This window comes from Lutjanus erythropterus, chromosome 12 (genome assembly GCF_056507025.1).
Source record: "Lutjanus erythropterus isolate fLutEry1 chromosome 12, fLutEry1.hap2, whole genome shotgun sequence".
NCBI classification, from domain to species: domain Eukaryota; kingdom Metazoa; phylum Chordata; class Actinopteri; order Lutjaniformes; family Lutjanidae; genus Lutjanus; species Lutjanus erythropterus.
In genome coordinates, this window is record NC_139328.1 from 23,770,987 (window position 1) to 23,792,844 (window position 21,858).

The window sequence follows — 21,858 nt, forward strand, 5'->3', positions numbered from 1 at the left end:
TGTTTCACTCAGGAGCAGCTGAGTCACCTAATGGAACATTTCTGTATTACTGGTCCAGTTTTTGGCTTAATATAAAAGTAACCTGCAATACTGCTATGCCAGCTGCTATAACAAAACAAAACAATTGTATTGGTGGTGAATTGAAAAATGTTTTAACTGCTGGACAAAACAAATATGAAGGTGTCACTGTGGATTCTGGGCAACTGATAAGGGCAAAAAAAAATCATCTTTGTTTGAAGCACTAGTTAATATGTATTTATATTTCAAAAATCTTGATGCTTATAAGTGGCCACAGTTCATCCCACAACACAAGGCAGTTGTTTGATATGGGGGAGAAGAAAATGTGTGACTGTCCCTTTAAGTGGGCTGACTCTTTCTGCAGCTGCTCACCATGTTAAAGTCTGGTCACATCTAGTAGCAGACAGACAGCTTTAGAGATGTACACTCTTGTGTTTGGTGTGCCACACACACACACACACACACACACACACACACACACACACAGTGGGGTAATTGTCTGTTAGGGGCTTGGCAGAGGTCCCATACTGCACAGCTGCACTGGGTCAATACGCACACAGAACACACAGATCACACACACACACACACACACACACACACACACACACACACACACACACACACACACACACACACACACACACAGACACACGCACATATTAGTAAGCTAGCTGTGGTCTCGTCATGCTGTCTGATGTTTTGCTCACATGTTTTTCTTCAGTCAGGACTTTTCAACAACGCATCATAAATAAAAGAGTTGACTCATTTTCATTCATGTACAGAGTAAGTGTTTGATCAGCTGCAGGAGGTAATCATCACATCTTTAATTAATGATTGATGGTGATGAGTTAATTTTATGTATTAGTTAGCTTGTACTGTTCAGCCGAGCTTATTGATGTTTTTAGCCATGCATGTGAGTTGGCTGTAGTGATGTCAGTTTGTTGTTTGGTCCACCACTTTGGTCCAGACTGAAATATCTTAAGAACCATTTGATGGATTTCCCTGAAAACTGATACAAATATTCTTTGTATCCAGATGATGACTCCAATTTACTTTGATCATCCTCTGACTTTTCCTCATGCACCACCATGAGGTTGACACTTGAGCTTTTTTATGTAAACAAAAAAAAAAAAGTTTTCATATTGTGCATATTGGTAAACATTTCACACCAATACCAATATATCATCTATAGGCTCATATCAAGCCATAATCGTGCCAATATTTCAGCTGACTGATTTTTCTGAATTTTCCAGCTTCTTAAATGTGAATATTTTCTAGATTCTTTACTCCTCTATAACAGTAAACTGAAAACTTTTGGATTGTGGACAAAACAAAACATTTGAGGATGTCATCTTGGGCTTTGGAAACACTAATCAACATTTTTCACCATTTTCTGACACTTTAAAGATCAAGCCAACTAATTTCTGCTCCATTTGGATAGTATCACAGTTTTAACCCACAGTATAATAACACTACACTGCAATAAATATCTATGATTTATCTCTATAACAATAACTATCCCCAGCTACACCAGTGAAAATGGCCAAAGTCACATTCTACAGGATTTCACTTAACGGAGGCAAAAGCGACGGCTTATAAATCATTTGCTCTTCCTTTTCCTCTTAAGACTCTGTGCTACTCAGTAATACATTCCAGAGTAAAACACAGCCCCTATCTGTGTTGTCTTTTCACTGCAACTCTGTGTTGAGACTTAAAAGTAACAGCAGCAGTAAAACTATCACACTATAATGGTATAAAGCTTGGCGGTGCTGAACCGTGACTGGTGACCCGTACAGACGGGTCAACTATGTTCCACTAGTCCTGACATTCTGTATCTACAGACTGATAGTAGTCTATTTTGAGCTTGCCCCCCCTCACTCACACCCCCCTCCCATTCCTTTTACTGCACAGCAGCTGACCTTTGACCCAGATACCCGGCCATGTGGTCCAGTCAGGGTTGTGTTGTGGTCTGTTATGTCAGACACACATGATTTCCCCTCCGGAGTCACGTGTCCTGATGTGGGTCTGGCTCACTGATGCTGACACTGAGGAAGTCAGATGCTTCGCTGCTCAGCAGCACAAACCTGCTGCTGCTGTGTTCTAACTGTATTACCAAGAGGAGCTGTTTGTAGGAATTATTTATCTTCTTTTTCAGTCATTGATGGTAAAAGGAAGACACTATATGAAGGGGCAATTCAAATGATACACCTGTTTACCGCGCGGGGTGTACAGGAGTCTATGGAAGTAGCCGTTTGTCATCTAGGTGTATTTTTAATTTTATTTTCTACCTTTGTTGTCTATCACTGGCACTGCTTCCTTGTTAAGGTTTTATTGCAAATATTTGTTTAATTTCAGTCAGGCTACCTGAGTAAATGAAGGTCAGATCAAATAAAGTCAGATGAGGCAGACAGGATATTATGAATTCCATCTTCTGACTCCCTGCTCTCACTTTCAGTAGCGTTTCCTTGTTTTAATTGAGAGGGAATTTTCACCCTGAAAGCAAGGAGCTGTTGGCAGCGCACCTTGCAATTAAAGCATAATTTTATTATTTGGTGGTGCATGTGTCCCATTACTTGATAACTGGCTTAATACAAAGTGTTAAAAAGACAAAAATGTTTGTATACAGAAAGTCAGCTTTGTTTGAAAATGTGTTTAAACAAGGTTAGAAAGAAAAACAGGTACAACTATATCTACTGCTGAAAAAAAACTCACCTGGTGATGTTTTTTTTTTTTAAAAAACACACATTTGCTATCACTTAAAAATTAAAGATACAGTCAGTAAGATTGGTCTGAGCTATTCATAAATGCATCAGGACACAAAATTCCAATGTTTTGGTTTGATTAAATGTTCTGAACACTGCAAAACCATGAGAAAAAAATAAAGAAATACAGGTTGAGGGCTGCAGGTCTACAGATACAGATACCATCTATACGTTGTTTTTTGGGAGAATGTTGCAGATTATATCTTTAGGTGAGTACAAGTTGGAGTAGATGTTCAGGGTGCAAATCATGTCTGCTCTGCTCAGTATTGTTTTTATTATGCCTTTGCAAGTTTTATTGCCTCTCTTGTAAGCTACTTCAGTTTTAAGAAGTGCACTATACATAAAGTTTGTTGTTTTATCAGTGATATCAAGTACAGGGCCAAGACTTCCAGCCAAGAGCTGAATGAAACACGATTTCACTCAACAAACAGAAGAAAGCACAGAAGAAATAGCAATGCTTCATGACAGATTTTAGTAATCAGACAAAAAAAACCCTGAACAAACATAAGTTCATTGTAATGCAGGGATCTGTTATGAAACAGATTCTTAATCAGAGAGATTGATGGCAGGAAGGGAGGAATGCTCTCGTCTAGACTTCCCTCTTCCTTTCTTAGCCGGCCTCTCGGCTGTACAGACCTCCAGATGGAGGATTAACAGTTCACTTGACGCATTGTCATGATGATGTGGACAGGTCTGTCTTCCTCTCTTCCTCTATGTTGAATACACACTCTCACACACATAAAGAAAAGTCATTTCAAGACTATTTCTCTCTCCTGCTCAGTGCTGCCCCCTGGTTGATGTTATAGTAACTGAACTCTGGCCAAGAGAGCTGAGATACTAAGTAGGAAGGACTTGAATTATTTGTTGTCAGGGTGGCTGCTGTCATTTTGTTTGTATATCACTGATTCTTAAGATGCCTGCAGAAAACTTGTTGGATTCTGAAAAACTGATATGTAAACCACAGCAGGGTTGGTTTGCCTCTTAAACTTGCACTGAGAGGTAACATCTGACTTGAATGCCCAGAAATCCTGAAATCTAATGTCATTAAACCACACAAAGCATGCTCTTGTCTGCTTACCTGATCAGTCTGTAATTCAATCCAAAGGAGCAAGAGAGGAAGAAGATCTAATGTTGCTGCATCCAGCTGTCTCAGGACAGACAGACTGCTAGTTTGCTGCTGTTAAGCACAATTTCTGTTTCATTTTAGGCTCTGCTCTGTCAATCTAGGAGTAGTGCACAGACCTGACACCATAATTACCCTTTTCAGCACCAGTTTTATTCAGATTCAACTAAGAAAATTAAATATCATTCCATCAGCTTTAGTGATTTTTTAATGAGAATATAATCTGACTGAGGAGACTCATTATAATGTTGTAGATGCTAGAACTGCAACGATTGGTCAATTAATCGACTAGTTGTTACCTATTAAATTAATCGGCAAATATTTTGATGATACATTTTTATTTTTTTAAGAAAAAAATGCAAATTCTTTTTCTGATTCTATATATTTCTGATTCTCAATTGTCAATATTTTCTGGTTTCTTTAGTCCTCTGTGACAGTAAACTGAAGTCTTTGGGTTGTTCACAAAATAAGACTTTTGACGATGACACCTTGGGGTTTGGGAAACAGTGATCCTTAACATCCTCTGGGATTTTGCATCTGTCAAGTATGGGAAAATAGTGACAGCTATTACAGTAAAACCCTTAAAAGTTTATGAAATGCATTTGAAGTATTGAAAAGATTGCTTAATCACAAATATGTAAGTAAAATCCAACCAAAACTGTCAAAAAATTGAGTTGAGCAATAATCTGATATTATTAAACCTTGTGCTATTAAGGTTCCATCAGATACAATACAACATTTAAATCTTCAAATTCAGTGAAGATGTGAATACAAAATATAAGATTATGGTGCCTGAACTTTTATTTAATGCCTTCTCCTTTATTCTTTATTGTTTGTCTGGAGCTCAGCTAGTTGCCGTTTCCTCCAGCAAGCACAGTTAAGAATAAGTCACCAGAACAGACACAAGCTGTTTATCTGGAAAAGTATAGTCCTTTCTATTATTGGAATTGCCACAAGCTTGACTGCTTAATAATGTGTGTTTTTGTCTGAATGAAGAGACACAGTTTGTTGATTTTTAGGAACTACTGCCTGCAGTGAGGGTATGTTTGGGCTGACTGTCCGCTGCATAGTTATTAACTACTCCACTGATCTGCATCTGGACAAAACCACAGGTTCACTCATGTCACTGTTTAGGTTTTTGATCACTTTGTTCTCGGGTAGTCAGATATTTATGCTCAGCTTACCATAAACTGTTTTTTTTTTTTTACTAAGAAGACAACTGAACTTCAGGTCAGACAACCTGTAAGAAATTGACTTTATTTTTTATCAATGTCTTGTCTACTGATAGCATAACATTTATGTATCTTTCTAACTAGGATGTTTTTTTTTTTGAGATTGAAAAATGTTTTTCAAGACAGTTGCGGCCAAAATAGCAGCTGTTACACATCCTACATGACATTCCTGTGAATAGCCCCGTGATATCTGCAGCGAGATGTTTTCATTTTTAGTTGGCTATAGAACTGAAATCATTAGATTAGAAAATTAATCAGATCCCTGATCTGATCATCAGTTTATAGTATCAGTTTTATTTATATTGCATCGAATAATTACTGAAGTTACCTCAGGGCACTGCGCAGATAAAGCAGATCTAGACTGTACTTAATGTTATTTACAGAGACCCAACAGGTCTCACAACAGACAAGCACTTGGCTACAGAGGCGAGGAAAAACTCCATCTTAACAGGCAGAAACCTTAAGCAGAGCAGGATCACTGGTTACAGCTAATTATCTGATTCAAAATGTTAAAATGTGCTGGTTTTCCTGGTCTTCTACAGATGTTTAGATATTGGCCGTTTGGTTGGATAAAACATCATCTGTGGAGACTTTGATGAAATTCCTTGACTTTCTGAAATTTGTTAGAATTTTTTAGTCAAGAAAATAATTGATTAATCTGTAATGAAAATAATAATGGCAGGTCCATTATTTTATGTTTTTTAAGGTTTGTACATCATTCTGTTGCTTGTTGTTATTTTCCAAATCCATGATTGACTTTCGATTTTAGGGTCCTGCTTTTATTAATTTTTCAGTTGAGACTATTGGGTCTTGATTTGTAAAGATAAACAGAATAATTGGTTTTATTCATTGACAGCTGTCTTTTTCTTCTAATTTTGTATCACTACTCTTCCCCTACTCTTGTTATCACACACAGTCACTCTTGCTGTCTATGAGATACCACATACATACATTTCTGTACTTGGCTTGGATTAAAACGTGCAAAAGCAGACATTGTGTCCATGTCATGTTTCTCTCCATCACCTGGCTTTTATGAAATCCCAAACCAGACCTCCTGCATACAAATAGGTCCTCTCAGTCTGCTCCAGCCTCTCACATTGATCCAGTCGTGCATCGATCTCACCCCTCACACACACACACACGCACACTTTTGCATTCCCAGCGCCACTCGTCTGTCTGGAGCTGTGACAGAATCGTCTCCGGGAGGCACCGCATCACTCCTGGAGGGCTGACGTACAGTACCATTAGGTGTGCGTTCAGGGTGTATCTAGTCTGCAGTATGTGCAGGTATTGCAAGGGTGTGTGAGTGGTGCTTGAAACAGCCTCGCATTTCACGCAGAGGTGCAGAACTACCCTTAAACACACACGAAGAGCTTGTTCTGTGGTTTGGGACGTGTGTGTGTTTGTGTATGTGTGTGTGCACCTGTCACCTGTGAACAAACAACCCTAGCTTTCCTGCTCATTAGGCATCTTCAGCACCTCTGCCAAGACGTACTGCTTCCCCGCGGAGAGGATACACACTCTTATACATGCCTTTGTTCTCGCACTTACATGCGTACTCATTGTGCTCGCACACACTCATAAGTGCAAACATGCTGACAGTGAGAAAGCTATTAAATGCCTAAAACACAGCACTCATCATCACGTCCATCCCTGTATACCCACATGTTTTCGTCATTTGCAACTTTTGTACTAAACACACACACACATGCACACCTCTGAGTTTATTCAGACCTGTCCAGTTGGTCCATTTTTCACCCTGAGCTCCCATTAAGAAGCTGTACCCCACAGACAAACTCACTGACTGCGGCACACTGTGAAATAGATTTGCTTTCTGAGGCTGATAAACAAGTGATTATTTTCCCCCATGGCTGCAGTTCGCCCTGTTTTATGTCTTCTCTGTACAACATGAAGAGTTGTGTGTACCTCGAGTCAGAGATTGATTGATGCGATGAAGATGTTTTGTGGTTTGGAGTAAAGTTCAGAGCAACTGATGGCAGAATATTTGGATTTACTTTGTTCAGCCTCATTGAAACTGTTTTAGTTTGACTAGTTAATCATGGTTTGAGACAAGAGAGTCAGCAAAAATGCAGTTGTTGTTTGCTTTCAACATAATTTTACATTTTTGTCTAGCAACTGCACCAACTATATCACTCATATCAACGGTATATCATTCTCTGAGAATTCTTACAAGGTCTTGAAAGTTTTTAGTTTTTAACCATTATGTTTTCAAGGTAAATAATATTCTTGAATTTGAATGAATTTGATCCACTATATTGGCATGTGAACAACATACCTGACTGTCTATTTTAGGTCTGCAGTTTCCTTTCCTTCCTGTCAGTTATCAACTTTTAATATAAAAAATATAAGAATGTAAAAGCAACATCTATGTCTCATTTAAGCTGATGCAGCAGATAACAGGAACAGGTAATTGGCCTACTTGACTGAGATGGGCTGCTTAACATGGATCCACCCTCCTCTTATTGGTTGGCGGTGGGTTATGTTTATATTTATTTATAAATATTATTATCATATATTAATAATATTTTATAAATATTATTATGGCTGCCATGATTTACACATTGTTCTTGCAAATTTGCAGTAAAGGATTGAACGTTTGCATGGCCAGTATTGTGTTTTTCTCAACATATTGTCCATTTCCTTTAGCGTACTTTTAACTGCATTTTAAAATGGCTTCAAATTAGAGAGTAATATCCCACAATGCCATAATTATTAAGCCAATTTTTCCACATACACATAATTATATACATGTGGTGCAAGTGTGTCTGTCATGTGGAGGTGTCCAAAACAGATAGTATAGTTGCTATTTGCAACACTACAGATTTTATTTGCCATTTTAAGAGCAGACATTTCAACCATCAGGGTGATCTTATTTGTCCACTGGCCAAACAGCGAATAAATGTTCAAATTTTACCAGCCACTCAGTAGATTACCATTGTTTTTTTTGGCTGGTGAGTAAAGAAAATCTGCCAGCTACTTGCATATTTTACCAGCGTTTGACCGGTGTCTGGTGCAAATTTTGGTCCCTGTCAATCATAGTCTGCCCAGTAAACGTGAACATTTTGAAAAGCATTGTATTTTATGTCTGCATCTGCCAGTGGACTGTCACGATAAGAATAAGGATAAGAATGTGTTGATTCCATTATAGGAGAGTCTTGATGTTCTCTGCAATTAGGTGGGAAAAAAATATGTGGATACATCTTAATCAGATAGCCATGGAGATCAGCCAAAATGATTTGGAAAATATTGGCATATTGAATAATGGCAAAAATCCATTATTGTTCATCCCTACTCCAAATGTAAGAAGGAGAGTCATGAAAGAGGGCAATCAAACTGGACTCCTTATCCATGCAGCTGAGACGCTGATCACACCGATGTCATGTTTGGCAGTCAGTAATTACAGTTAATTGCCTTTATTCTGCATCCCAGATGTAAATCAGACACTGATTGCAGCAGCAGGGTGCTGCTCCTCGGCACAGCGAATCAGAATGAGTGCTGCTAAGTGGGTACATGTTAGCTCATATTCCATCTCTGCTTCTCTTCTCTGCAGTGACAAACTTCAACAATGGCTTGGAGGCCAGTTCAGACTCTGATGACGAGGACAAGCTACACATTGTGGAGGAGGACAGCCTGCAGGAGCCTGAGGCTGCCGTTGCAGATGCGACTACGCCACAGGACAGCCATGATGCCGCCACAACAGTATTACCCCACAATGGCTCCTTGAATGGAGGTGAGATCCGATAATAGAAATATGAAGATGATTTGTGTAGCAATATCAGTATGTAAGTTTTCATTCCAGCTACAGTCTGTGCAGGGTTATTATAAAAGTAAATATAGGGGGCTTCACACTGGACTTTAGAGATCCATCTTAATTATATTTGTTAAAGGGATAGTTCTGATTATTTGAATTGGGCTTGTATGAGGTATTTCTTGATAGTCAGTGTATTTCCTAAAGTAGATGCTGGTTGGACACCCCCAGCTTGGAGACGTAGAGAGGAATACCAGGACAGAAGTTAAGCAATGTACTGCTGTGGACAGGGTCAGCAACAAAAGGTAGTTTAGCCAAAAAGTCAATGTTAGTTTAAGTGAGTGCTATATTTAAGGTATTGCCTGCTTTACCATGCCGTCAGACAGCCTTTTCTGACAGGAAATCACCGTTATATAAGCCAAATGTTGCTATCTCCAAAACAACCAAACTCTATCAATAATTTTATCTAGCAGAACACGGGAGTTGCTCATCTATCGCTGCCTCATTTGGTTAGTTTGTTTGCATTATTGTGTGCATTCAGTGTTTTAAAAGGATAGTTTTGATTCACCAAACTTACAGAACAGAACTTACAGCAACTCTCATGTACTGCAAGGTAAAATAATTGATTTTGCCTGCGGAGGTTGGTTCAAATGATCTGAACTATTCCTTTAATCTTGGGAAGGTTTGCTGAGCATGTTTGTTCTTCCACAGCAGTGCCCTCTTTCAGACCCGTACACTAACACACATTCTTTGCTGGGGGCTTCCCAGTGCACCCACAGGCTTTACACAAGCTGTCTCCACACAGCTCTGCAGGGAGAGAAGTTAAACTTTTACCCAGGTGCACCTTGGTAGTAGTAGTTCAAGGAGGTCAGAGTGTCACTTTAATTGCACAGATTTTCTCAGCCTGTCTGCAGAGCTGAATCAACAACACTGAACTGTGGCTTTCTCTGTGCCTTACAGCAGTGGTTCCCAACCTTTTACATGAAAAGGGTCCCCTTTCTGTCATCGAGTAAACTGACAACCTCTGACTAAGTGACATATTTAATGGATATTTCATATTCGGGTAAATGCATAACAATAGTTGTGTTCAGTGAACCAAAACAGTGAACAAAACTGCAGCAAGTTTGTGTAAAACCTGGGATGAATTTTGAATAGATTATTTCTTGTGAATATCGCATCAGAGATGAGTTTTTCATACATACTTAATCAGCTTCTTCTCGATGACACTTGTTGTATTAGCGGTCTGGTTGTTTAACTGCGTACTTTTATAATGCAGGACAAGACTGTTTAGCAGAGAGTGAAGGCTCTGTGAATATAAGCTTGTGTTCAGGTCCTCACCATGCCCTTATCCTGAGAGATTTTTTTCAAGTTTGAATAGTAATAAAAAAAAAAAAAAAACCCCAAAAAAACACTCGGTTTTCTTCACTTAAATAAATTAAATGCTGAGATATAGGGCAACTGTGTATTTTTTTAAAAGGTATTCTTTCACCTCAAGATGGTCTTGTGACCTCCTGTGAGGGTCATGTGCACAGTAAACCAAAATTAAAGCATATTTGTGGGTTTTTAAATGTGACTAAGCCAGCTAAAATAGGCAATCGGCCTTTTTCCAACTGCTAGTACATTAGTTAGCCTTTTTTTTTGTTGTCCGATGTGCGCTGGAAAGCTGAGACACAATTCTTGTCTGTGGACAGCAGAAAGAAAGGCTTTTTCCAAAATCTGTGTGCGCAGCTCTCAGTATTTTGTGACTTCTAACTTAGTCTCTGTGGTTTTAAATTTAGTTTCTCTCCTGCATCGCTGTTTGTACTTTCAGCTATCTACTTTATTTTACTGTTTCATGTTCTGTTCTCATGTTGTGTTACATTACTGCTGATGAAAACTAGAAAAAAAAGGAAATTTGGGTGTGTCAGACTGATTCAAGTCAAGTCAGCATGTGTATAAAAAAGGAGTAAAAGAAGTTACCAACAGAGGGGATGGGCCTTCATGGCCTCTGCCGAAAAGGGGTGAAAACTAGCATATCCACCTGGGTGTCATGTTTGCATCACAGCCAATCAGAGCTGGAGCCAATAAATACCTGTGACAACTGCAGAGTCATTTGACCTGGGAATGAATGCTGATTGTACCCTTTCCTATTGAGGACAAAAGCCAGATGTTAATGGCTGTAACTGGGTCTTTTGTCCTGTGTAAAAGGGGCTATCCAGGACTATAATCAAACTGGGCAGTCATAACCAATAATTTGTCCAATGTTTGGCATGTGTAATTCATCTCCATCACTGCTGTAAATAAACCTTAAGAAGGTGCATTAATAATGGACTGAGTCAGCTCAGAGTATGCTAGTACTATCATTTTTATATAGACATGCGTTGGCTCTTCTGTTTCAGTAGATACATCACAACAGGTGGTGAGATTATCCACGCAACTGTTGTCAAGTGGAACCAAATCAGGACAGAAGCAGACGTCTGTTCACTGTGGTGGTTGTGCATTATTGTGTAACTGTGCAACATGAGTTAAAGTACATCCACGATGCAGTTTAAGTCTATAATGTGATGGCAAGATGCCTCCAGGATAAAAACACATAACTGAATCATTCTGCTGCCAGTGTTAGCACATAGAAAAGCTGGAAGTCAGCTGCATGTGGTCACAAGTCAGTGTGGTGTGGCATTTTCAGATCAACAGAGAAATAAAGGCAGAGCATCTGAGCAAAGGAGAACATTTTAAAGAGGGAATATTTAAAGTATGCAGATAGAGAAACTGAAGAAAGGGAAAAGGGAGGGAAAGTAAGTTTATCTGAGAAATAGACATGCTTCAATGACGCCTTAAATTATGTATAATCTCACCAGTTGTGTAGAGGTTTTTCTGTATAATATCAGCTCTCACATCCCTACAAGCAAACCCTGACAATACAGCACCATTTACACCAGCCATATGATAAAGTCCTAGTTCATGAGTTCTTAGTTGCTGCTTTTGCAATGTCTGAGCTTTATGAACATGCCCCTTGCTCAATCCAACTTTTACAATCACGACAGAAAATAATGATCCAAAGAGATTCACAAACACAACAGAGATATATACTCTTATCTGGTTCAACTTAGAATGACTCAAACTCTTTTTCCCTCTTTTTATTTTTTGGTATGACAGCAGTATACGAGCACCATTTACTGCTCTGCTTTACATAACATGCAGCACAATACAAATACAGGAGATGCCTGGATGAGATTACAGCTCAGATGAAAGTGATCACTGGTGGAGTGAAAATTGTAGTGAAACTATAATCCAGTCAAGCAAAGAATTGAAGCTTATATAATATATAGAAAAGACTTGTTATTTTTGGTGAAATGACTGATTTTTTGCATTATCTTCTCATAACCTGTGGAAACACCCTGTCATCAACTGAAAGGCCACTTCAGCTGTTAATTTACTTTCAAAGTGTCTTTTGCATCACTTTCAATGCACCATGCAACAACATCAAATCCATAGTGACAAAAGTGCATCAGATCAGTGTATACCAGCTACCTCCCATTGTGAGTTCTGCACTGCAACCTGACAGCGCGATAGTTTGTAGGGCAAGATAATGGATCTCCATTTCTCATGGTTTTGCATTGGAAAGCTGCTTATCTAGTTACTGATGTCTGTGTTGTTACCACAGTAACCCATACAGGTAGGTTAGTGATGTCTGGAGATGCAAATCCAATCCAAGTGGTTGTGTTGTGGTAATTAGGGCTGAGCAGTGGAGTGAGACCATTAACCAATTCAGAGCTTTAATGGCTGAAGTCAGCGTGCATCAAAATTCAGACAGTGTCACAAATTTAGGACCAAGTTTTTACAATGTAAGTGCTGCTATGAACTACATTCACAAACCACCAACTGGAATTCAGCTTGAAATGATGCAGAATAGACTGACCAATGATGCTGTTGTGCAGATCTGTTTACATCTCAGTGCTACGATTCACCAAATATTGAGTCTGACACAATTTCTAACTAAGATTTTATCAGATCCATCTTGCAGTCTGGCATGCACTGAACCTGCAATATCACATCTGTTTCCACGCAGAGTATGGGAGTGTATTCTTTACTGTTGATGATTTATTTGCCTGTGTACATCTACCTGCTCTGTCTGTGATCAGATTAGTTCAGTCCCGCTCTCAGCCTTGGGGAACGCCTGCTCGCTCACAGCCAGATGTTCTGCTTTCTCATTTCTTCTCTGATTTTCTGTACAACACTGCATCCAAAAGACTAATCTGCCTGCACAAACATTCCTTCTGAATTGAACCCCCCCTCCTCCATCTCTGTGATAAAACACAGTGATGGGTTTCATCATCTCTGTCCTCAGAGTCGTGTCGAACTGCTTCTCTGCTGCACCTGCCAGAGTGCTTGGTCAGAAGAAGTATTAAATTATCAAAATGTAAAGTATTAAAAATGTTATATAAAAACAGTTAGGATATGACTTAAGAATCGGTATTGTTGTCCTGGTGTGTGGTTGTCCACGTTACCCCTGTATTTATAGATTTTGATGTTCTTTGGAGCATAAATTAACATATGAATGAGGAAAAACAAACACCTACTAACACAGTTATTTTAATGATCACTTAAGCCACTGATTATTTTCTCAATTTATTGATTTATTGTTTGTTGTATAAAATGTCAGAAATTAGTGGAAGATTGTCGTAAAGATTTCTTTAAGCCATAGAAGCCTTCAAATGTCTTGTTTTGTCTGATGAACAGTCTAAAACTCAAACATGTTCACTTTATGATATGAGAAGCAGAAACACTTCACATATAAGATGAGAGGATATTTGGCAAATGTTGCTTGAACAATGACTAACAACCATAATTAATTGATTAGCCTCAATCTGGTGGTGTTTCAAGGTTAGCTAGCATGATGGCTGAGGAAGGAGAGAAGAGCAAGGAAGATGACAAAGACCTTGTGGGGAAAAAGAACAATCACTTCTGCTGATTGGAATTATTTTGAGAGATGAGAAGACGTGTTACAGTGGTACTGTGGAAAACATGCCAAGCAGTAGAGTTGGGTATTGTTTTGATTTTAATGAGTCTTTATTCAGATTCTTTGAGTTGTGTCAAACACTAATTACCACAAATGTTACCAGCAGAAACACTGAGCTAAGCTAACGTTAGCTTGATAATTGTAATCGTGATCTCATCTGGTTTACTAAGCTACTTCACTGCAAAAGTAGAGGAGTATCCTATCCTTGTAAAGTGTTTTGTAGCATTTGATAAATTGAGTTGATTGTTTCAAGACAATTTGTGCTATTCACTTGCTGTCAAACAACATGGCAACGACTGAGAGGTTAACTGACGCTAGACGACATGCATGCATTCAGCTTGCATGTCTGTAGGTTGATATTCAGTGGGTTTTTGCAGTTTTTGCAGGTTTTAGCATTTAGAGTGAAATTTGTATAGGAATCAATAAGCTGAATTGAAATTATTCCCTTAGAACCTACCAAATAGTTATGGCAACTTCCAGAAGGAACAACCTAATAAGAACACCTTTTGAACAACTTTTGTTTATTTGTTGCAAGTTATATTGTCATCTCAGTATTAAACAATCAATCAATTATCAATTATGATTAACTAATGTATGTCAGCTCTACATCTGAGTTCATGTTATTCCACCTGTAGCATGTAAAGACAGGAATGTTGACTGAGGTATTAGTGAATTAATGTTTTAATGAGTTTCCTCATTAGCACTGCTGGGATTGTGTTTGACTGTGGGGAGTTGAGTCAGCTGAACCACCTCTTGTTTGTCTGTGCTGACAGGTTTTATTTGCTCTGCACGTCCACTTGTAGATTAACGCTGAACAGGTTTAGTCATGCAGGATGCATCACGTCTGCTTTGATAAACACAGCTTGACTTCAAGTCGCTTATCAATCAATTTTCTGCTCTCCTTCCTCTTATTCTGCCCATTTATAGTTTCAGAAGTTTCACCAGCTGCAAGAAGTGAAGACAGAAATAGACTTTTTGGGAGCTTTATGTTTTCATTTTGTTTTTTTGCAGTTGGCTTCCCTTTCACTTCCAGACAGCTTGAGAAAGCCCTTTAAAGCTCTTAACTTTAAACCTCCCGATAACCTGTAGTGAGAAAAGTTTGCAGGATCAGCACACTTTCAAAAACATGACACACCTCAGTGTATAAACCACACGGCAAAAGTACCGTAAGATTTAATAAGCCGAGGCAGAACCAAGTCTGCATTCAGCAGCACAGATTGATTGGCTTGTGTTTACACCGCTTCAATGCCCTTTTAATCCTCGATTCCCCACAAACAGCTCAGCCTACGCAAGCATCTGCCTTCATCTCAACAGCAGTCAGTTACAGCCAAGCAGGAAATACTAAAACCATGGAGACGGCGAGAATGTGACACTCAGAGATATTGCTCTCAAGGCTTGTTTCATTGTTTCTGAATAAAGCCTTACATGGTGTGAGCAGTGCTCATGAGTGCTGCTCGCTGCCTTTCACTTTGTTTCCCTCCCTCTCTCAGCACTCTCCTTTCTCCTCTGTGTACCCGCTATTTTTCTTCAGTCACTGATCCCTTTTCATCTCTTTGTATTCTTCCACCCAGCTTGCCTCTTGCCTTCTTTACCTTTGTTTTTGCCTGTTTTCCTCTCCTCTTCTCCTCATTTCTTCTGCTCACAATCCAGCTGCAGATATTGTGTGAAAGCCTCTCCTCAATGTTTGAAGTGATAGGTGGTGCTCCGACTTTGGATATTATTAGCCTTAATTATCCACACAGGGTTTGCTGAGCTTGTTGTTGCTCAGTAAACCCGAGCTAACTTTTTAGGCCTCATCCTCCCATTGATATAGCAGGTAGGACAGTACATACAAAACATCCTGTAACATGGTTAGCTTTAGTAGGGGAAACTGCAAAACATGGAGTAAAACAATTCATTATGATGATGTTGACCTCGATAGTAACTGTTACAACTCACCAAAGACATGTTGGACCATGGACATTTGGCCAGGAATCGGGTTTTCTGACATTTATAGACATGATCCGCACAATTTCCACCCTTGAGACACAGGGGAAATATACAAACCAAAGGAGGTGCACAAAAGTAGCCACTTGGTTGTTCCTTTACTTCAATTTTTTGGCAAAGTTAAAGTGACAAGGTCATCACAAGATATCCTGGTTGTATGTGGACAGATCTGAAAAGATATTTTTATTTCATTAGATGTAGCAGCGTTGAGGATGTACAATGTGATGCACAATTGTTGCATGGAATATAAGTGAACCATTAGTCAATACAGTATCTAACCTAAGGTATGATTTTAAACTCCAACATACCTGACTAAAAGGGCAACTGCAAATCAACATTTCTGTACCTGCACTGCAGTTGTTTCTGTGAATTGCAGCATCCCATTTGTTTCTCTTTTCTTTAGCTTTCGGCAGTTGTTTAAAAACAGATCTCTTATTTCTTTTTGAATGTATTATGTATCACATAATATCTTTTTCTCATTTTAGATGTGTTTTTTGTGTTTTGTGGAATTCAAGGCGAAAGCTAACGCTGTCCCTCACTCTCCGCAGTGACTCCACCTACTGTGACATCACATGCATGCCTACTATTACCCAGCAAACATGAGAAATATGCCAGAGATCATGTCTATATCATGTCAGTCAGTCCAGGACCATATCTTAATATCTGCACGATGTTCAAATTAGGTTAAATATTTGGATGTCAGACTCGATTATTTTGACATCTGTGGATGTGCATGAAATCAGCATGGAATTAATGACATATTTTGTGTTTGTTATTAAATGAGTAATATTGATAATTTATTAACTACCTTTTTGTTGTTGTTTGGATAGAGAGAGCATGAAAGAGAGAGTGTTTTTAATGTGCTAAATTAGGGCTAACCATTTTAAAGGCTTTTTTTTGGACATTTCTTTCCTCAGTTTGTGCAGAAAATCTTTGGTTGTGCAAACCAGCAGTTGCATCAGCTGTCCGGATGGCTGGTCTCACATGATCTTGCAGGTGAAGAAAACAGATGTGTTGGTCCTGGGCTGGCATTGTTACATGCGGTCTGTGAGGTTGTTTGAATGTACTGCAAATTTTCTGAAACAACATAGGAGACTCCTGTGGCAGTGAAGCTCTGGCGGACACTCCTACGGTCAGCATGACAGCTGCATGCCCCCTTAAAACTTGTGACATCTGTGGCATTATGTTGTGTGATAAAACTGCACATTATAGAGTGGCCTTTTATTGTAACTAGTCCAAAGCACACCTGTACAATAATCATGCTTTTTAATCATCATTTTGATATGCTGCACCTGTCAGATGGATGGATTATTCTGGAAAAGGAGAAGTGTACACTAACACAGATGCAACAAATTTGTGCCTAAAGTTTGAAAGAAAAAAAAAAGTTTGCGTATGTAGAAAATGAGAGCAAAAGCAGAAGTGTTGCACTTATATTCTTTAAGTGTAGTACCTGTATTGCTGTGTTTTTAAACCCTTGACCTTTACTATCAGGTGCTTCTTGTTGTAATGTAAGATAGTAAATGTGTGTGTGTGTGTGTGTGTGTGCTTGTGTCCCATTTTTAGTAATTCCACAGTAAACAAGAACAGGACCTAAAATGGCAACAAGTGTGACTAATGGTGACTTTTTTCATATACGGTACACCAAGAAACAAACTATGGAAAAATGATTTTTTGTAATGATGTACTCTGGATGGGGAATATTTCAGGGACTCTGAGCACTTCGTCAGTAATAGTAACTGTTACAGGAGTTGACCATAATGTATTTGATTTGAGTCACGCGTTCATTTCATTATCTGCTGTTTTTCAACTGCACCTGCAGTAGAAACGGGCCTGTTCACTCCTTTAGAAAAACATTAACAAACCAGGAAGGAGTAACATGTTTAAGTTTGTGTGGAGGCGCTCTGACGATGTTGGAGGGAAGTCATGGAAAAGTCCTGAAATGTTGCAGCATCGTGGAGCCACGTCGGGAACCCTTCAAAGGCTTTGCGTGATATTTTTGGATTGTCTGACTTTCACTCCTTTCTTTCCTCCCTGTCTGAGGCGAAAGTAGAAGGCAGGGAGAGCAGCTGGTGTTGAATTGGTCCTCTGGTGAGAGATTAGTGTCTGTTACTCCCCCTGCAGTCTGGGCCGCACTGCAGCTCCAATCCATCCTGCCTTATAAATTCACCACGGACTCACGGTGACAGGTTCTGGCAAGGTATACGAGTGCAGTGCTCTGTATGTGTGTGTGGAGTGTGCTTGTGCTTGCGGATAACTGCAAGTGTGTGTGCCTGTGCACACTGAGTGTGTGTGTGTGTGAGAGTGTGTGTGCACCCCATGATTTCCTGTTTTCATTCCATTCTGATATTCCACATGTGTGTGTGTGTCTTGCAGGGTCCTGGTCGTCATTAGTGCGCGTTTTTTTGTGAGGCATTATGTGTAATTGTAGAGTGTGGTGGGAAAATATGCAGAGAGGTGTATCAGTGAGGGAAGAGGAGGAGGGAGACGAAGCAAGAGAAAGTAAAGGAGGGAGGTGAGGGGCAGAAACACAGAAAGGCAAAGGAGGGAGTTAAAAGAAAAGATGAAGGTGCAGAGACAGATGGAGGTAGAAGTTACAAGAGATGAGAGAGACGTCCATGGTGAGTTGGGAAGGAAGAGTGAAAAACTAATGGAGGGAAAAGAAGTTAACGACATCCATACCAAACCTGAATGTGAAGAATACATGTCATTCAGAACTACCTACCTATGTAGGTAGTTCAACCTATATCTACTACCTGTGTCCATACATGTGTTTTCAGGTTGTTTTTCTAAAGATCTCTGTTTTAGTCATTTAATTGACAGGGACAATAAATGTAGGCATTGTTACATTCAAATAAAAATGCTACTGATGCACTGTATGATGTATGTAGGACTTCTAGTCATAGCCAATTAGGCTTTAAAGGAATAAAACACAGGATAGAGAGAGACTAACAAGAAAACATGCGTAGACCGTCCACACTAAATGTCCAAACAAAAGGAAAACAGATGAATCTATTCTTCAGCATATTTTTGATGTCAAACAAAGAGACTGTACCAGAGTTAAGATATAGAAATGTCACCAGGAAATGCGGAATTGGACCCAAATGCAGAAAAAGCAGGCAGACAGGATGCTTTCAGTGATTTATGGATACAGAGAGGCTTACAGGCAGGCACTGGTAGGCAGGCCAGCTGGTTCTGGTTAGTATAGTGTACAGATGGCAAGAGAGCAACATTGGATGAACTGACAGTATGAGTGGAAATGAGCTATATCTGCAGGGCTGAGGAGGAAATGAGATGCAGGTGAAGAGGGCACATGGGAGAAGGTTGCCCAGCCTTTCTAACCTAACCTAACCTAACCCTTCCCCTATAACCTAAAGCAAACTTTTCACACAAGTGTGAGGAGGCGGGCGGGAAGGCCAGGCAACTGCAGAGCAGATGCGTGAACAGGTGTGGACATGGGCGGGGCAGGCAGGTGATGTGGAAAGGAGGGAAAGTCCAACAGCATCTGGCGGATGGATAGAAACAGGCAATGAAAGGGCTCAGATGACTGTGAACATAGCTGGTCAGGAGGGACAGAGATACAGACTATTATAATAAAGCTGGAATGATTAATTGATTGACAGAAAATTATTTGACAAGCATTTTGATAATTGATTAACTATTCAATATTTTTTCTAGCAAAAAACATTTTCCAGTCCTAGCTTTAATGTTTTAAGGTTAAGGATTTGTTGCTTTTCTTGCAGGTTAAACTCTGAAAAAATGAAAGTGAAAAATTTTAAAATTTAGCTGGCTTATGGCATATCTACACATGAGGTGTTTCAGTGACTTTTTCACTCTGTCTCACGTCAGGGCTCAACATTATGGCTTGCTCGTGGCAAATAAAATGCCATGCTTGGCAAATGAATATGGCAACTCACTTGATGAAAAACAATTGAAGTATTTTGATAATTAATAACTTGTAATTTTTCTTGCAAAAATGGCAGAAAATGAAAACAGTTCAGCCTCTCAAATATTTTCAACTTTTAAAAATGTATTATATTATTATATTTAACTGAATATCTTTGGATTTTAGACATTTGAACATATTACCATGGATGTTTTTTTATTTTAAATATTTTCTGACATTTTATAGACACTACAGCCCTAGATTAAACATTACTATTAACTTAAGTCTTTATTATTTGATAATAAGTATTAATGTTGAACCCTGCAGGTGTATGATGGATTGATTAAAACAGAAGCATAACTGTTCCATTTGTACAAAGGCGTGAGTCTATTTTTTTTTTTCCATTTTACACATTTAACTAGGGATTGAATGTTGGAACTGAAGCACTGCCAAAACGCATGTGACAGACGCTCTTTACTGTGCCTGAACACTTCCTGTGTGTATAGACAGAGCAGGTTAGTATGAACATACTATAGGAGAACAGAGGACAAGAAAGGAAAAAAGGAGAAGGAGAAAAGCAAAAAAAAAAAAAAGAGGTAGAGATGTGGAGAAAGATTGATAGAGAGAGGCAGACAAGTAAGGTAAGAGAGAGAAAGGAAGAGGGATGAGTTGCAAGAAAGAAGCATGAAAGGTAGATGAGTGTGCCTCTGAGGGGAGAAAGAGAGATTTGGAAAGCTTGTGGATGAGGTCATGGGAAGCAGAGATCTGTGTGTTTAAAATGAGGCTTACCAGGGCTCGGCCTGGTCCCGCCTCTACTTTATGAAGACACACACACACACACGCACACACAGCTGCACCTGTCCCTGACAAGGCTCAGCAGGAAGAGGCGTGGCCTTTGGCACCGGTCCTGCCTGCATTTTAAATGCTTGATCTCCATGGCAACGCTGGTCCCAGTTTCACCTCTCTGCTGGGTCCTATCAGTGTTTTTACACACAAAGTGAGGTAACGTCTCTGCCTCAGATACTTTACTACTGTTGTCATAAAGATTATTATATAACACAACAGCAGATCTTAAACAAGGCAACAGACATCAGAGCAGCTGGTCATCGACTACATGTGATGAAATTCTGTTCAAGCCAAAGAGATAAGAGAGCAACGTTTCAAACCAGTGTTACAAGGTGCTTTACATCAAGGATAAAACATGTTGGGACTAAAAGAAGTTTAAAAAAATACAGCACGAAAGATGAAATGAAGGATACTGTCCAGTTGCATTATGGGAAATGTAGGATCCAGTACTTATGGAGCTTGATCCATGATAGAAACAAGATCTCAGCCTCTCTTTCATTGTCTTCTAATCTGTGTTGTAGGGCTACAATGCTTTTTATTTTTTTAAATATAAACTATTTTTTCCTTTGAACTTGAAAAAAGCAAGAAGTCTCAAAACTTGACGGACTGAAAACAGGATTTTCTGTCTTTTGTGAATGACGAATTACTGTAACAATTAAATGATTATCAAAACAGTTTGTGATTATTTTCTTTCAGTCAACTAAATAACTAATGTACTAACTGTTTAATTATTCCTTGTAAGGCTCATGATGGTTACAGAGAAACACATACTGCCTCTTTAACAGAAAACCAGCTGTTCCAAGTGAATTCAAACATCAAGACAATCCTGCTGCTGTAGTATTAAAATATACAAGTTAGGCATTAGAATAATCATGATAGAAGAATTATTTTATTCCTGAAGCAGGATTTGGTGCTGGTTCCTAAATGAGTTGTTTTTTGTTTTTTTTTTTAGCAGATATTGTCCCACTGGTCATGGATCTCTGCACATACTGTACAGCTATTACACGAAGAGCAATTTTGGTTGTTTTAATTTAACCAGCTAAGTAATTTTGTAGTTGAGAGGGTCATGGACAAATCTGTGAGGTGTTTTCTTGTGTGGTTTTGAAAATGTTTACCCTTGAATTTGTGCAGAAATTGGGTCACTGGAGCTGAATCATTGGAGTGGTCTTTAGTTGAATGAATTTTTCACCTTTTTTCTTCTTGGATTTCGGGAAAGTTTAGTGACTACTTGTGGCCTTGA

The 21,858-nt window shown here is 39.1% G+C and overlaps 1 protein-coding gene across 3 annotated transcripts in view; it reads left to right on the forward strand.

Moving 5' to 3' along the window:
- The window catches only part of LOC146318035 (zinc finger E-box-binding homeobox 1-like), an 82,443-nt gene that overhangs the window by 50,193 nt on the left and 10,392 nt on the right, over positions 1-21,858 (forward strand). For all 3 annotated transcript variants that reach the window (XM_084732006.1, XM_084732007.1, XM_084732008.1), the window contains exon 2: positions 8,707-8,886. In XM_084732006.1, the coding sequence (XP_084588132.1) occupies positions 8,707-8,886 (180 nt within the window). The remainder of the gene's footprint in view (positions 1-8,706; positions 8,887-21,858) is intronic.